General features: G+C 39.7%; 1 protein-coding gene and 1 long non-coding RNA gene across 2 annotated transcripts in view; one reads left to right on the top strand and one right to left on the bottom strand.

Moving 5' to 3' along the window:
• tgfbi (transforming growth factor, beta-induced) overlaps positions 1 to 18,202 on the bottom strand; it is a 65,663-nt gene that overhangs the window by 41,220 nt on the left and 6,241 nt on the right. The window contains exon 3 of the mRNA XM_072590699.1: positions 626 to 690. Coding sequence (XP_072446800.1) covers positions 626 to 690 — 65 coding nt within the window. The remainder of the gene's footprint in view (positions 1 to 625; positions 691 to 18,202) is intronic.
• The window catches only part of LOC140492046 (uncharacterized), a 30,011-nt gene continuing 14,272 nt past the window's right edge, over positions 2,464 to 18,202 (top strand). Inside the window, exon 1 of the long non-coding RNA XR_011963480.1 lies at positions 2,464 to 2,633. This is a non-coding gene — a long non-coding RNA (uncharacterized lncRNA). The remainder of the gene's footprint in view (positions 2,634 to 18,202) is intronic.

Below are 18,202 nucleotides of genomic sequence, written 5' to 3'. Positions count from 1 at the left end.
TAAGGAAAATGAATTGATTTTAATTTTGAAAATTTCACTTGACCAAGAATAGAGATTTCTGTCGGAGAGAATTTCTGATTTCCACTTGCCTCTGTATGAAAATGCATTTCCTGATTTCCTTCCTAAAGGGCCAAGTTCTAGTTTAAAGATCACAGTTGCTGTTTTGGACTCCCTACCACATACAGAAAATTGTGGGATTGAATGTAAACGAGGTTATATCCAACTGGGTGATATAAAGCAAACATCATGGGCAGAATATGATGTTAGTTCCAGAGGCTGGGTAGGAGTCAATGGTGGGGGAGTGGTCTTATAATGAAATCATGGCAGATGTGCTACTAGTCCTCAAACTGATGGAATATATTCATTGGAGTCAGCCTTAAATTCCTCCTTGTGTTCTCGGTTTTGGGCTCAGCCTTTTCAAGAGTGTTTCTAACTTATTCTGAAATAAAAATAGCAAGTGTTGGAGAAACTCATTAAATTGGGAAAGAGAAACAGAATTAATGTTTTGAGTCCAATATAACTATCTTCTCTGTATTTTCCTCATCAAACTCTGGTTATTTTAAATCATTAAGTCAATTCATCCTGCGATACAAGAGTGAGCTATCAATTATTGGATAAATCTTACCAATAGGACAGCCTTTCTCACCCTGCACGTTCAAGTATCCCGGGCAGCATTCATATCTTAAAATCCTGTAAAAACAATTCATCATAAGTTTGCATTTATGGAAGGTTGGTATCTTTCTCCCTGTAAGTAAAATAAAAATGTTGCAGCATAAAGTAATGCTTGAAGGTGGTTTCTTGGACTAGAGTTTCGTACAAGTTTGAATTTCTACACTGGAAAAAAAGAAGTGTCTTCTAATTCTGTAAGGAAGAACTATAGGAGAACAGTTTAGTTATCAACAAATAACTATGGGACTCTGAATTGTGTTTAATATAACATTTCAATCTATAATGTTATTCCAGGCTAAGAATCATTCTTTATAAATGGGATCAGATCCTTTCAAATTCGATAATGACCACTAATTGCAAAACTGGAAGCCCACTCTATGTTCTACGCTTACTTTTATTTTGAAGTTCCACACATCATGCTTGTCAACAAAGATGCTTCAAAATAAAGCTAGGCTCTGCATCAAAAACAGTTTTAGTTGTTTGCTAATGCAGACCTTGTGTATTGCTGAAAGCAGGCACATTTTGTTGAAGCTTTTCATCTTCCACATATCGGAATATTTTGCAGGAAAACTAAATCAAGGGGAAACACCAATACATATATTACATGAGAAGAGAGTTCTACTTGGTTAGAAAATGAACTCTGAGGAATGTATCAACTAATACTGATTGACAGTTAACTACCAGGCTGTGTTTAAATTTTAAACCAGCAGATTGACCCTGATCATGACACTGGCCTGAGAACTGAATCAGCAAGTGGCTATCACCTATTTTGTGGAGTTCAGCACACTCCCCTTGGCAACGCTCCACCAATCAGCATTTTCTTCAGTGGTACGAATGGTCATTTTTCCCATTGAACTAGTTTTCTTATGAAATATTCAGATGAGGGAAAAATAAAAAGCTTCAACAAAACATATTTTTAAATGACACAAAATGACTTTATGTACTTATTGCCTGAAAAGCTTTGAGTTTTAAGAACAAAACAGCATGTCAATGACTAGAAACAGCAGTTCCTAGGATAATTGAACATTGCATGACCAAACCTGACAGACTCCAAAGACATTGAAATAGAGTCAGCCGGTCTAGAAAATGCCAGAATCAAGCACCTTGAAGGCGATTGAGCCGTCTCCCAACTGATTCACAAAACACCCAATCACCTGTGTACTCCGCTAGGTGGGGATAAACATTTAACGTAATCACATTAAACAATGCATTCTGAGAAAGCAATTCATCCAGTCATAGTCTTACATAAATCATGGATTTGGAATCCATTAGCTATGACCTTGTCTGAATAACTGGTCAACTGGAAATAGATCATGTGGCAGGAAAACTCTGGATTTAAGAAACTACCTTTATCCAGGCAGAAGAGGAGCAAATGAGATGCCAAAGAGGCAAGACTCCTAGGTTGGAAATACCCTCTCTCCATCTAACCCTGCAAGCTGATTGAAAATTTGCTCAATTCAGGGAGAGAGCTAGGAAGTAACCTAAAAACTGCATAAATCTATAAGAATGGATATTAATAAGTTGCAGATGTATTTGAATTGTCTTGGTGCCAAATCCAGAGAGGCAATTAAGTTCAGCCTGAAACTGTCCAAGCCTTCAATCCACAAGATCCCTGTACTAATAAATTCTTTGGGACTTCAAAAATACTGATTAAACTGTATCTCCAGACCATAACTTATTTCTGTTTGTGTGACACTTGGAGTGCATATGTTCTTGGAAGGTCAGAACGTCCTTATTACTTTATTTAAACTGGGTTAAATACAATAAATAATTTTTTTTTCTTTTCAGGAAACCTGCCTGTATGTGATTTTTACCATCACAGGATGTAAACAGTTAAACAATCCATGAATTAGCAAGTATATACTCCTTTTTAAAAAGAGACTGTTCTGGTCACATAAGTTGGAAATAGAAGAGAGCTATTCTACCTCTACCCTGCCTCAAATCATTGTAGCATGAATATAAAGGTAAGTTGGAAATTTGGTTGAGTTGACAAAAAAATTGACTGTAGTAGTGAACAGTTGTTTTTCAGACTGAAGGAATGCAAGGATCGGTACTAGAATTAATATTTCTTGATTATATTAATTACCTAAACTTGGGTGTGCAAGATACAATTTCAGAATTTGCAGATAATTTTATAAATTGGGAAATAATGTGACCTGTGAGGATGAGTGACAGACTCCAAGAGAACAGTGATGGAATTGCAAGCAGGTGAGATTTAATGCCGAGAAGTGTGAAATGATACATCTTAGTGGAAATAACAATACAAAATACAGGAGTGTAGGAGCAAAGAAACATGACATTTATTTGTGTTGAAATGAGCCTTTAAGAAAGATTTGTTCTGTTTCAAATGAAGAGAGGCATTGTAAACATGGTGCTAAGATGTCTACTCCATGGAAAGCAAAGGGTTTTTTAAAATAAAAATTAGAAAAAAAAAAGAGTTGGTGGAGTCAAGCTCCCACAGACCTAAGGTTTTAGTTTTGCTTTCAGTTATTGAAATTGGGGTTTTGGGAATTGGAGCTGCTAGACACAGCTCTCTCTGTGCTGCTACAAAAAGTTTGAGTTCTCTCTCTCTGTTGCCAGTTTCAGCCTTTTAGTTTTCTTCTTTGTCCTGGACTAGAGGAGATTGCAAGTGAGGATAATCTATTTTTTCTGGGTTGTGCTTTTAAGATGCTGCTATATTGAAACAGTTCGTGAGTAGTAGTTAAATCATGTATTATTTTGATAGAATTAAAGTTGTGCCAATTCTTTTCTTTTGTTTGTGTTTTAACTGTGGTTTAAGAATAAAGTAGGTTTTGATAAAGCCAAGTAGTTTCACCAATCGAATCTCGTCTGCAATGCAACATCTTAGCCTAGATCCGAACTTCTATCTAATTTAATGGTAATTATATCTCCTTGATATATTTTGAGGGTATTTGATCTGGTGCATTACAACATGGTAGGTTGAGAGTGTAATTAAAAAGGCACACATTTTTCTGAACTTTATAACTAGCACCATAGATATAAAAGCAATGAAGTAATGGTTTAATTGGATACAATATCTCTGCTGAGGCAGAATCAAGCTGGGCACTGCACTTGGAGGAGGTGAAGGCTTTAGGGAGGGTGCAGAAAAGATTTACAAGACAGTTCAAGGCTAAAAGATGTCAGTTAAATAGATAGATTGGAAAAGTTGGAAGTCTTCTCCTTGGAAAAAGGAGAAAATCAAGAGGAGATTTGACAGATGTGTTCAAACCCATGAAGGGACTGGACTGGGGAGGTTGAGAAACACTATTCATATTGATAGAGAACACTTATTTAAAGTGAAAAAAAAGAACTAAAAGTGATAATGGAAAACACGCAAGGAATGGTTAGGATATGAACTGCACCACCTAACAGCATGGTAGAGGCAATTGTGGCTTTCAAAACGTAACACAATAAGCACTGGAAGAAACTAAAGTGCTGTTTGCTCTTGCAGAAAGACCTGGAACAAAAATGATGGGTTGAATAACATTCTTCTGTGCTAAAAGCCACAGCTGTGACATTCTCAACTTTAGCACCAAATCTCGCACTTCACAGGAGCTTGGTGAAGTAAAAGGCAGGTTAATGCCAATTTCAGGCTGCTCTGACAGCACTGCACTACAGAGGTCCCCAGCTCAAACATTCCCCCTCCTCTGCAAGCACCCCTGAAAACCCCAAACTGCTGCAACACATTTACATTTAGGTGACAGCACTGGTGAAAAATGAACATATTGTCTACATGCAATGCAGTCTTATCATGCTTTATACTGCCAATAATTTACACTAGCAATAGTTTACACTAGCAGTAGTTTACATTAGCAGTGCATTACCCTGACAGAATATTACTTTTCATAAGTGGCATTTTAAATTGTGAATATCTTGTGCTGTTAATACTTTTGTCTGGAATTTCACAGTAACAACACTTGATGCTGATTGTACGAGCTCCTTGCATCTCACTGACAATACTGAGCGCTCGCACAATTATTTTGTATGACAATTACAGCATTTTTAACTGTTTAAGTTACACATTTGGGGAAAAAAGTTGAAAACTTTGCACATTGTTATATGCATGTATCTGCATATCTAGCACACTTAAACCTGTGGAAATGTCCCAGTTCAAAAATTTACTACTTCTAGCACATTTAGAAGACAAAAGCAATTTTGAATTCTCCGTCAGACATGAAGCCAGGTTCATTTAGTTTACATAAATTCTTCATTAACTTTTCAAACAAGTAGAAAACAGAACAGATCGAAAGGCATAAGTAAAAAACGTTTGCCAGAATTATTTATAACAAAATTATGTTAATGCTCGTTAACATTTCAAACTATCAGCTATACATCGAGGTTGTGCACAGTTGGCAAAATAAAATGATGGGGTTAAGATATCAGAGCAAAGTGACAAAGTCACAATTATTACAAGTTTGATCAAAGTGCATGCATTTCACTGAAGTTTTATTACAAGTAACTACAATACCTATTACTTTTGCATCATGACCTTTCAATGTTTCATGTTATGCTCCCAGTAGTAGCTATTTTATAGTACAAATATGTCACCTTAAAATTGCATGATTTGGCCTCTGTATTCTAACAAATAACTCCATATATTTTTTAAAATGCTCTTATTCATTTCCGTTTTCTCTAGTAATTGGAATTTCTAATGTTCAAACTAAGGGTTTATACAGAATAAAAAGTGCAATTAAATATTTCACAAAACCAAAGTAAAATTTCTCAAATAAATCAGTTTTTGCAATGTTAATAGCTTAAAGTTTATACTTGAAAGCTTTGATTTTTCTCAGGCGAGGATTTAGTATTCTTGCCCAGAGCTGGAAATACGTGAACTGCATTCAGACTAGATCAAAATTCAACTTTTTTATTTATTCATAAGACTTGGGTGTTGCAGGCTGGGTCAGCATTTATTGTCTCTCCTTAGTTACCCTCATGAAGGAGGCAGTGAGCTTCATCACAAGCTGAAGGTAAATGCACTATGCTGTTAGAAGGGAGTTCTGCGATTTTAATCCAGCAACACTAAAGGAACAGCAACCTATGTTCAAGTCAGGCTGGGGAATAGCTTGGAAGGGATGTTGCAGATCGTGCTGGTCCAATGCATCTGCTCCATTGTCCTTCCAGATGGCAAGATATAAGTGGCCACGGGTTTGGAAGGTGCTGCTTAAGGAGCCTTGGTGAATTTGTGCAGTTCATCTTGTAGATGGTACACACTGCTACAAATGACTGTTGGTGGTGGAAGGAGTGCATGCAGTGCCAATGAAGTAGGCTGCTTTGCCCTGATGATGCTAGGCTTCTTGAAGATTGTTGGAGCTGCACTTACTTAGGGAAACGGGGAATATTCCGTCACACTCCAGGCGTGTGCCTTATAGATGGTGGACAAACCCTGAGGTGAATTACTCTCTGCAGTAGTCCTACTGTCTGATCTGCACACATAGCCACTGTGGAGAGTCCGGTTCAGTTTCTGGTCAACAGTAACCCCAAAACAAAACCAATGCATTATTTTTTGCAAATTATGATTTATAAATGGACATGAACCAAAGATGATAGCAAGACTGAAATTGTAGGTTTTGGCTGAGGCTGAGGCCTTTGTCATTTAAAAACCAAACACAGATTTGAGATGATCAAGGCAACTGAAAAACCCTGTTCACCCACTAGAGCAGCTGAAGGCCTTTACTGTCACATCCCAGGGCTTGCTACAACTTTTACTTGGCAGCCCAAGGAAATGGTGATAAGGGAGGCATATATGATGGGAATTTCCTAAAATCTTAGGCACCAGTTGCCAATTGTGTAAAGTTCACGAATAAGGAGTGTCCAATGATTATTAAACGGAAAATGGGAAATTTCAGTAAAAAAATGTGCAAGGAAAAGGGACATAGCTTTTTTATATGCCTTTTTCTTGACCAAAGTTTTGTCATCTGTAGAAATTTATGCCCTGAGTCATTCTTTTCAGTCTGATGAATGTCCAATGTTTCCACAAGCTGTTGTAACCTTTCAGTTTTAGCTGGGAATGTGCTCCAATGAATTCTTCCCAAGGAAGGACATTTTCATTCTTAGAACTCACCTAATAAAGATTGAGCTTATTGGGATATATTCGCTTCGTTTTGTGACTAATTCTACTCAGGAGCATTATTAGTCAATTTATTTATACCTTTCAAAACTTTCTTATCCTGTATCATAGCCATTCACATTAAGAGAATCTGCATAAACAAAGTGGTGTAAAATAATACTTCATTCCTGACAGACTACACATGTTTCAGCAAAAGCAGAACTTTGATTTATCTATTTATTTTGATTACTTTAACAGCAGTTTCCTGATCTCCAAGATTTGACGTGGATTCTGCAGTGTATTTTGATTTGACTAGTTCATTCACGTATATTGGACTATGATTTCAATTCTCAAAAATGTCATTCTGGATTCGAAATTATTTGCACCACAGAATTATAGAACTTTCCAGCATAGAAGTAAACCTGCCAGCCATCATGTCTCTGACTCTGTACTCCATTAATGCTACAGCTCTGTTCCTTCCCTTCCTTCGCCCTGTGCCTTCCACTGCTTCAAGTTTTTACCCTCTCCTTTTAAAAAAAGCAACGTTTTCGACCTTAGTTATAAGCTCTAGCTATTCTCTATAAAATTAACATCCCAACCCGCTCTCAATTCCTCAGCACTGATCCTAACTATTCTAAATATTACTTGCCAATTTCATTTATCAAAGACCTTCATAATTTTGGACAGCTTTATTTAATTATATCTCTGCTCTAATGAAAGTGGTCCTAAAATCTTAGGTGTCTGTCATAATCATAGCTCCTTTGTACAGTACAACATTGCCCAAAGGGAAAAATACAGTTTTAAAAACCGTAATACTTAGAAATGAATATACTAGTTGCACAGGAGTATACAAAACAACTCTGATCAGTATGCGTCATCTGCAAGTTTTACTGTAGGTTTTCTTCTGGGTAACATATTGATTCTGAGGAACTAGTTAACATCCTTTCAATATTGGGGTTCCCAGAATTGCAGACAATGGGCAGAATTGTTTGAGTCTGCAGGGGTCTCTTGAGCAGATGGGAGAGCTAGCTCAAGACCTGTGTGCCTGTTCTAGAGAAGGCCTCTTAATCACACACCAAACAGATATCGGCAAGGCCACCACTGGACCTTCACCTAGGATCGAGACCCCATGGACAGAAGTCACTAGCACTCCCCTCCAACCTCGCTCGTCTGTAGCTACTGCAAGAGGCTGGTAACTCTTAAAATCAATAATGCTAAAGAGAAGGACCATTCCCAGCACAATGGTGACACATTTTCCAGTAAGGACTTTTCCACTCATTTAATTCTGGTGGAGGTGGGAGTGAGGTATCCTTTGGGTACACCACTATTTCACCGAAAGAGAAATACCTCAAGCTCATTCTGTGTGGGAGAAGAAGTGTAACCAGTATTTGTACTTTTAGCTTAAATATTGCTCTAGGTAAATGTATCAATATCCTCTACACCTCGCACATTGTTATATGCATGTATCTGCATATCTAGCATACTTAAACCTGTGGAAATGTCCCAGTTCAAAAAAAGTCACAAATTCATGAACAGATTCTGTCAATGCTGCAAAAGGTGAGGAATGGAGTGGGGGGGGGAGAAATTGTGGAGAAACCAGTGTTAAAAGTGAAGTGAATTATTACACAGATTGATACCAAACACCCTCCCACCATTACTGGTAGTGAGGTTAATTCACCTTCACTTAAATCTTGTTCCCACCTTGGCTGAAAATTTCCCAGCTTCTAAGAGGACAGACATTCTGCATCAAGCTGAATATTAGCTGAAGACAAGGTCCCTCAATCTGCACTAATTTGAATCATCAAATCCCTACAGTGTGGAAACAGCCATTCGGCCCAACAAGTCCACTCCATCTCTCCAAAGAATAACCCACCCAGACCCATTCCCCTACCGTATTATCCTATATTTACCCCTGACCAATGCACCTAACCTGCACATCCCTGAACACTGTGGGCAATTTAGCATGGCCAGTTCACCTAAACTTCACATCTTTGGACTGTCGGAGGAAACCAGAGCATCCAGAGGAAACCCACACAGACAGGGGAAGAATGTGCAAACTCCCCAGTCATCTGAGCCTGGAATTGAACCCGGGTCCCTGACGCTGTGAGGAGCAGTGTTAACCACTGAGCCAACGTGTTGTCTTTGTGCAGGGTTGAGGGCATGTACATGAGGTACAAAGGCAATCCTTTACCCCTGTCTCTGAAACCCAACCTTACAAGACCCTTTCAACAACAATGTCCACCGGTCATTCCCTAATCCTGTGGCTCTCAGGGTTTGCTGCACCAGAGATCACCAGAGCCTCGTTAGCAGCATTGTTGAACGCTGGAGCCATTGGCCATTATTTATGGCAGTGGTCAGCAGGGAGGAAGTTGTATCCTGGGGACCTCACTTGGCCAGAAGGCCATCTGCTATCCCGTTAAGTGTCTGATGGGCAGAAGATTTAGTGGGGTCTTCTTGTGAAGAGGCAGCACAGCTGTCTTGCCACTTTCTTCAGGCAGTGTCAAGGATACCCACTGAACTTGAATGATTCCTGTGTCGCACAGTTTCATCTGATTGGTCAAACATTATAGTTGGTAAAAAAAATTACAACTGAACTGACATGGAATCTACCAGAGAGAGAGAAAAAAAAAGAGAGAATAAAATCGTCCAGGCTCTGCTGAACTCGGTGTTCTAGTTCATAGCAGTTTACAGCAATCAGACTTTATCTCTTGAAAGCACAGACAAGATTAAATAAAAGAGGAAAACTAGAGACAAACAGGAGACAATAATCTGTAGCAAGGAAACAGATGAGGCTGTAATAATTGAAAGAAAACCGCTTATAGACAAGGACATAACTAACATAAAAGATAATCAGATACCTAATTTGAAAGGATAAAGTAGATAGAAGATAGGGTGGGGTAGCTACACTAATTAGAGATAACATAATGACAGTAGCAAAAGAAAATCATAGAATCCAGATGAATGGAAATGATAGGAAGGGATTATCCACACAACTAGGGACACACTCCAGGCTATGAAACAGTGGAAATGAGGCAAAGTCAGAAATATGAATACTAATTTGTGAAATTAAATGGCAAACTGCTCAATTCAAGGGAATTAATTAAACAAATGCTGGTCTTGCCAGGGATGCCTGCATCCCAGAGAAGGATATAGAAATGTGCAAATGACATGGAATATCATTCATTCAATACCCATATAAAAACTGGTGAAATGAGTAATGAAAGATGCACAAGATACAGAGACTTTTCAAGGTAAGCAGGACCCCTTTTCCATGTAGTATAGAAATGGCCCAAAACAGGAAGGACTTCTGAATCTCAATGTCAAATAAACCAGAGACAGAAATAAAAAGGGAGAATCTAGTCAAAAGTGATCACATTCTATCCCTAATAACACTACAGCTTATAGCCAAGTTATCAATCATTTACAATGTACCAGCTCTAACATTTCTAATTAACTATGCTTAAGACAGGCTTCTATGTTATTTTATTTGTAAAATTTTAATTTAACCTATTTTTCTAATCAATGTTGAGAGTGTGGTGCTGGAAAAGCACAGCAGGTCAGGCAGCATCTGATAGGCAGGAGAATCAACGGGATTCCTGATGAAGGGCTTATGCCCGAAATGTCAATTCTCCTGCTCCTCAGATGCTGCCTGACCTGCTGTGGCTTTTCCAGCACCACACTCTAGACACTGATCTCCAGCATCTGCAGTCCTCACTTTCTCTATTTTTCTAATCAACCTATTCAGAGAGAGGTTATTACACATTCTGGAGCAGGTGGTACCCAGCCTCCTGGTCCAAAGGCTTCTATGGTAAATCCAAGAATTTATGATAATCTGCAGCTGTACCTTAGAATCCTGAGCCAAATAAAAAATCCACATATAATGCTATCAGTGATGCTTTGCACATAATTTCTTCTTCATTCAGTTCTTTCCCAAATAGTGTTATGAAATTTGATGCAATTGATAAGCAAAACAGATGATACCTTTCAGGCAGCCCTTTTTGCATTCTTCCCATTTGTTAGAAATACAAGCTCCATCTATCTTTTACTGGTTTTACAAGTAGGTCTGGGCATCAATGCAGAAGGCTCACTTAAATATTGAAAGGATGCCTGCTCTACTTTGTGCCATCATCACATAAAATACGCATCTGCTCAATTTAATAGTAGCTTACACACGTGTAAATTAGGTCATCCAACTGCAAAATGTATGGAAGCAACATTGATTTTCCACCTTCTCTCTGTTTTCATCCACATTTCAAATACTTGTATCCAGGTATTTAATTTTGGAATGCACCATTTTTTATGTAAAACTGCTGAAGAAAACATTAATCCATAAGATAGGTTTTTATACCAACAACAAATTAATGTTTCTAGAAGCTATAGAGATAAAGCTGGTCACATTCACACCTGGCAGCTTTGCTACATCAAACACTACGACAGAGGGAAATATGAAAACTTATGCTCCAGCAAAGCACACAGGAGTTCAGTATTCCAAACATCGTGAACTTAAACAACCACAACCACCAGGGAGTAAAGATATTTGTTAAATGAGAAATGTTCTGACTTAATGTACATATAGCTGTGGTTATTATCATTGGTTTCTCCATACAGAGCAGTTTCCCTCTGCATGATTTAGGACATCTTGTCCTATTGGCCACTTTGGTTTTCTCTAACAAGAGTTCATTCATGTGGGCTGTACAGAATTTCCATTTCTAGTCAACATTTTCATTGTTTTCAGTTGTGCACTTTGTCTTGGTGCAATAGTCTGTGTGCTGCAGATGTGCTATTAATATTAATTTTACTAAATGATGCTTGTGATATATTTTGGGGAGAAACCAAAAAGATATTTTTCTCATTTATCTTGAGAAGTTGGTTATCCTTAAAATTATATGACATGTCAATGACATAACCTCAAGGTATTAATTGGGTGGCTACCAAGACATAGTAATGAATCTGTTTTAGAAACTGTCGGACATGACAGTTATTCCAATTGGAAATGTCATGGTGTTGGATGCATACATCAACCTTTGAAAAAGACAATAAAGTAGCTAAATGTCAAAGATCTCAAGGTAGAACAAATGAGATTCCCACATATACAATTTGATATTTAACCTTCAAATCAACATTAAATCTGGTCATTACCATTCTGTGTGTTGGACTTGCCTTCCTGCATTTTTGAAATTATTAGCCCATGGGATGTGGGAATCACTGGTCAGGTCAGCATTTACTGCCCATCTCTGGCTGCCCAGAGTTATCCATGAAGAGTCAGCCATTTTGCAGTGGGTCTGGAGTCATATGTAGGCCAAACCAGGTACAGATGGTAGATTTCTTCCTTCCCTGAAGGATATTAGTAAACTAGATGAAAATTTACAGTTGTTACACAATTGTCATTAGGCCAGCTTTTTAAAAAATTACATTTTTTATTGAGTTCAAATTTCACCCTCTGTCAATCTTGAGATTCAATCTCATAACCCCAGAATATTAAGTTGGGGTTTTGCATGACCAGACCATTAACATTGCCACTACACCATGGCCTCCCCCTACTAGATATTAGACAATAACTTCATAAAAATGGACTAAAAGTAGAATGTTAGAGATCTGATGGTTATGACAAGATTTGTGGCAGAATCAGATAAGAGGCCTTGCAAGCCATAACTTGATACTGACAATATCTTGCGCCATCTTTTATGCTTTGGCGAGATAAGTTTCGCACTCTAGCAAGTTGCCAAATACAAGGCATTATTGCTTGTTAAATTGCTTGCTACTTCAAGTGAGTATTGTTTTCTTTTAATGTTTTCTCGCATAATTGGGTCTTGCAGTCCCCAACCTCAAAGAGTAAGTCCAAGTTACTTCATGAGTATTAAGCTTCCTATTTTACCAAATATGCCAAATGAATTAGACTTCAATAAATCTCAGCATGGAATTGAGAGCAGGTACCTGGTGACTTCAACTCATAGCTTGCTTCAAAGGATCTCTATATTGCTTATGGCCAGAAAAGCATCCCCACAGAATGGCACCTGTCTAATACCTTTGTAGGTGACCGTAGATACAGACTCACATTGCAGGGTACACTAGCAAGTAGCATTGGAAGGCTGCACTAAGGATACTTGTACTCATGGGTGGGCACTGAGCTCTCAGGTTGGAAATGGCTGTATTTTGGTGTTGCTCAGTTGTTCTGTTAGTACTTGCTTACATCAGAGCCTATCTGCATGCTCACAGCATATGTACTTTTCCTTGATCCCTTTGGTGCAGTCACATAATCAGGCAGCTTGCCTTGCTGTTCAGCAGTCCTCAAGCCAGGGGGCATACAATTTGCATTGAGCTACACCAATCTCACACTTGATCCATGTAACGGCAGCATATGCATGTGCAGCAATCAATAAAATTTTGAAACTTTTAGCAGAGTGGTCCTCAGTGATGTCCATGGAGGTACCTCTCAATCAGAGGGTCCAAACACTGGAAGTCAAGGACAGCCTCCCACATCAGTCCAGGTGATTGACCATAGTCAGGCTATCATTGAAAAGGTCTGTGTTTTTATAGTTTGGGGAGTGGGCCACAGTCTGTCCTGTGGCTCCATAGTGGACTGTTCAATAGAGTAGGGAGGGGTGGGATAGCAGTCTGAGATAAGTATCCACCACTTAGGAGGCTGGGTACTTCTCATCTGTGGCTATTTGGTTACATCATTGAAAGGAGTGGAACTCAATCAGGTCCATGGAACTAACCAGAGAAAGATTTGGGATGTACAAGAGGAGTCTGTTGCCATGGGATGAAGACTCTAAGAATTTGTTCTTCAGAATTGCCAGCATGGCAGGGTGATGAGGGGGATAACTATTGTGAAGGAACAGCAGTGTTTGCCAGGAGTGATACAATAAACCCTCAATGGGAAGATAGTCACAGATGAGGGTGGCTCATCCACAGTCAGAAGAACCCTGACTTCAAGCATGGGACAGTGCACGTCTGTACCTGGCACGGTCAACTCATACAGTGGGCTGGAGGTGAATGGTGGGCTAACGCAGAAGCTGGATGTGGACCTGAGGACTGCAATGGAAGGAGCTACCAAGAAAAGGATTCAGATGTTTGAGGTATCACCAACATTTAGAGGCAGAGACTGGAATCCAATGGCAAAAGAACACTCATTGTCACTGTCCATCATGCTGGAAAGTGCACAATGAGAAAAAAAATGACCAAATTAGAGTGAGCAAGATAAGTGACTCACCCTTTGAGGTTGGAAACTGCAAGACCCAATTATCTGAGAAAACATTAAAAGAAAACAATACTCACAGATCCTTACACAGGCCTATGACTGTGCCTATCCCTGGTCATGTTTAAGTGTCAGCTCCATGTACCTCCCTGCCCTAGACATCACAGACAGGCTCATTCTGACTGACATTTTTGGACACAGGCCAGAGGAAGAATAGGGGTGCTATAGGATGAGGAGCAATGCTGTCAGCAGGACTTATTGCCCTGTTTAAGTCTTGTTTCTCTTGCTTCCATAAGCTGCAGCAGGTTCTCAACACAAATATTGATCAATTATACATCCTTAATGGCCATGAAGTTAAGCATTACACTGGCACAGTTGTGGCTATGGCTTTGGTGCGGGGCGGGGTGGAGTGGGAAAAAGGGGGCAAACAACCAGATGTAAAGCCAACACAGTGCCAGTTATAGAAAAGTGCCAACTGGCATGTACTGCATTGTCACCTGTGCCACAAAAGTGCTTTCAATAAGTTCCTTTCCTGTCCCTCCCATTACACTTTGATGTCTTTTCTGGTTCCATAGTTGGTGCGGAGGGTCACTGCTCAGCAGTGGACCCTGTTGATCCTGGAGATTTGGACAAACAACCCCAGGGGTGGTACAGACATGCAGAGGGTCTTCTTGCCAAGTGAAGGATCAGTGGAGCATGCAGAATGGAGGCGGGGAGCCCACCAACCTCTGCAATGAAGAGAGTGGAGATGTCTAAGGAGGCTGTGTGTGGTCCCTCCATCAAATTGGTGACTCCTGGAATTTCGCTTTCTCCTTGTGAGGGATGAGCACTTGTAGTGCTCATCTACCATATCCATGTTTCTGTTACTGTGCCTTTGTACAGTGGGCCAATGGATAGAGCACTAGAGTGTGGATATGTGGTCCTTTCCAGTAGACCCTCAGGGTGCCAGACTTGGCTGTCCATGGCAGCCACCAACCTGTCCATGGAGGCAGCCAGATGGTTACATTCCACATGCACTGCCACACTTCTGGACAATGAGGGCCATTCATTCCACATACCTGTCTGCCACTCCTCTCCATCTCACTGCATGTGGACCAAGTTAAACACTATGGTGTTGCTAGTCCTCAGTCTGTTGCTAAGCAGGTACCTGGTCTCTGCTCACAAGAAGGGCAAAAGTTGGTGAAGTGTTCCAAAGGAGTGAGTTGGCAGTGCAGAGGTCATGCATGGTTAGTGGTATAGGAGGTATTGGTTGGAGAGATTGAATGAGCAAAGATGTTGCAGGCAATAGTGAGAGTCCTCAGCAAGTGTGTTCAGTAGCAAAGATCCAGTGAGTGGAAGAAACCAGTGAGGTGCGTGTGACACTTACCCCTCGCACAACTGCAGCAGTCTTTGAACTTGCACTGTGGGTATAGCACTGACCAGGGTGGTGATCTCAGACTAGGCTGCCAGGTTTTGGCGGTCTTCTCTGTTTGTCCTCTGGGAAGAGGCCTCCTGTCCTTTACACCACCTCCTTGACCAGAACTTCCAGGTGCCTATTGGAGAATTATGGTGCTATCTCCCACTTATCAGAAAATTAGATTACCTACAGTGTGGAAACTGGCCCTTCGGCCCAACAAGTCAACACCGACCCTCCAAAGAGCAACCCACGCAGACCCATTACCCTTGACTAATCCACCTAACACTTCGGGCAATTTAGCATGGCCAATTCACCTTACCTGCACATCTTTGGATTGTGTGAGGAAACCAGAGCACCTGGAGGAAACTCACACAGACACGGGGAGAATGTGCAAACTCCACACAGACAGTTGCCCAAGGTGGTAATTAAATCCGGGTCCCTGGCGGTGTGAGGCAGCAGTGCTAACCACTGAGCCACCGTGCTGCCCCAAAAATGTCCACAAACCGGGTAGCTTTGGAATGACAGTGCTCATCTGGGTGTCTTTTAAAAATGGTGAGACACAAGGAATGCAGATCTTTTGGTGGATATCTGCTGAGTTGTGATTTGTTCCAGGAATGTGTATGGCAAGATAGAAATAGAACTGATGTGATGAATGCCATGGGGTGGGCCAGGTAGTTAATTTGTTTGGTAAGATATAGCAAGAAATCTCGCTAGGCTTCACAGTGAGAAACACTCCAAACATTTTGAGGCAACTCACACCTAACCAAGATTTAGCCCAACATTTCAAAAGGACATTGTGATACTGCAAATTTCAGAACATTTATAACTTTTCAGACATTGAAAGAATCGGCAATAACTTTTTCTGGAATAAATCACTTCCTGACTTGAAAGGGTCAAGGAGAAACAGTTATAAAAGGAATTAAAAGCAACATGCTAATTAACCATCCCTGGGAAGGAGTCAAAGCAACCTAAACAAGTTGCTTCCTAGGAGACGAGGAGATAATTTACTGCCTAATAACAATTATCAATTAAATTTGCCAGCATATGGAATGTTCTGAGGTTAATGGTAGGACAATCGGTCTTTTGAACAGACAGTTAACACTTAATGTGACAAGGAACAGATGAGCTACTCCTGATAAAGGTGGCAAACTGCAGCCAGAAGTGTAACCAGTATTATGGATGAAGGATCTAAAGGATCATTAATAATGTCACTTCAAAAACTTCACATAACAGAAACTCCTACAAGAATTCAACTTCAGGATTCATCAGTAGTAGCACTTCAAAGGACCACCCTGCATAAGGATCAAATCCTGAACAGAGACAGATGCTTTTAGTTGGAATCGTAGCTAAATTCCATTATTAATCGGATAATAGCTAGGTTGAGTTGTGCGGCTTAACTTGCGGACTTGAGGGGTCATTTTCTGGTTGCTACATGCAATAAAATGAATCAATTGTTTCAGTGTTTGATTGTCTGTGAGATTTCGGAATAAGTTTTAAATCACACGACACCAAGTTATTAGTCCAACAGGTTTATTTAGAAGTACTAGCTTTTGGAGTGCTGCTCCTTCAACCTGAAGGAGCAGTGCTCCGACAGCTAGTGCTTCCAAATAAACCTGTAGGACTATAACCCGGTGTAGTTTGATTTTTAACATTGTCCACCCCTGTCCAACACTGGCTCCTCTACATCATTCTTAATAAGTGACTGAATTAAAAGTAGTTTGTGGTAATTTACTTCATTGACTTTAGAGTTGTTTCAAATATTAGTGATGTTAAACACTATGTAATGGCAACACTTTTTACCCTGGTATAGAAATGAAGGGCCAAATTGTTTGCTGTGCTATTCCATATACTGTATAATATAGAACTAGTCATTCTACCAAAACGTGCGTTTTGTTAACAGAAATTCACTGTAACACGTTTGACAAATTGGGGACACTGTTTCTAAAGCGCGCACTTTTAGAACGTGTGTTGTCTGTAATGCAATTACATTGTCAACACTCTCGGCACTGTTTCAAAAACGCTATTTTTCTATAATATGGGGTTGCACAAGAACACTACCAGTGTTACAGAAGAACTACCTGTGCTTGTGGTGAAGATATCTGTGCAACTACAAGTACTATGTGACTATACCATGAAGTACGTGAAATTTTCAAAGTGTTAGATAGTGACCATAGAACTTACTAAGGCTTACCAATCTGAATTATCAGTTAAACTTAATTTGAATTCCTTTTGCTCAATCATAAAATCTTAGTCTTCATTAGCAAAGTGATGCTGAGCAAAACTGTTGTGGAAGATTAGGAAGATTAAACAATAGCAAGCTATTAATCTCTAAAAAACTGTCAAGTTCTTGGAAATAGAGTGTAATTAGAAACAGCTGATGTCAAATAATTACACCATTTCATCCTAGGATTTTATATATTCTGTTATAGTGGTTTGACAAGGTTAGAACAGAAGAGTAACCTTACATTTACATATCAAAGAAGAGAAACCACCACATCCTATTATAAAAAATGAAAGTTTTAATCTAAGATTGTTCACTGTATCTCATCTCCATGACACTGGACTCCTTTGGCTATAAATTCTGTGAGCATGATCTTAACCTCCACAACTACCTGATGAAGGAGCGACGCTCTGAAAGCTAGCACTTCCAAATAAACCTGTTGGACTATAACCTGGTGTTGTGAGATTTTTAACTTGGGTCTTAAATTACACTTTTCTGCCATATCTATAACTGTGCTGCTTTATATCAGGCAGGATATCAAAATTCAATCACCAACTCTGAAACACCATGGGCAGAAGTTAGTGGTTGTCTCAAGAACCAATTCACTAGCTGAACAACCACTGGACAATCATTCCTGAAGGGCTTATGTCCGAAACATCGATTCTCCTGCTC

The sequence above is a fragment of the Chiloscyllium punctatum genome, chromosome 20, assembly GCF_047496795.1.
Source record: "Chiloscyllium punctatum isolate Juve2018m chromosome 20, sChiPun1.3, whole genome shotgun sequence".
Classification (NCBI taxonomy): Eukaryota; Metazoa; Chordata; class Chondrichthyes; order Orectolobiformes; family Hemiscylliidae; genus Chiloscyllium; species Chiloscyllium punctatum.
This window is presented reverse-complemented; position numbering and strand designations above follow the sequence as displayed.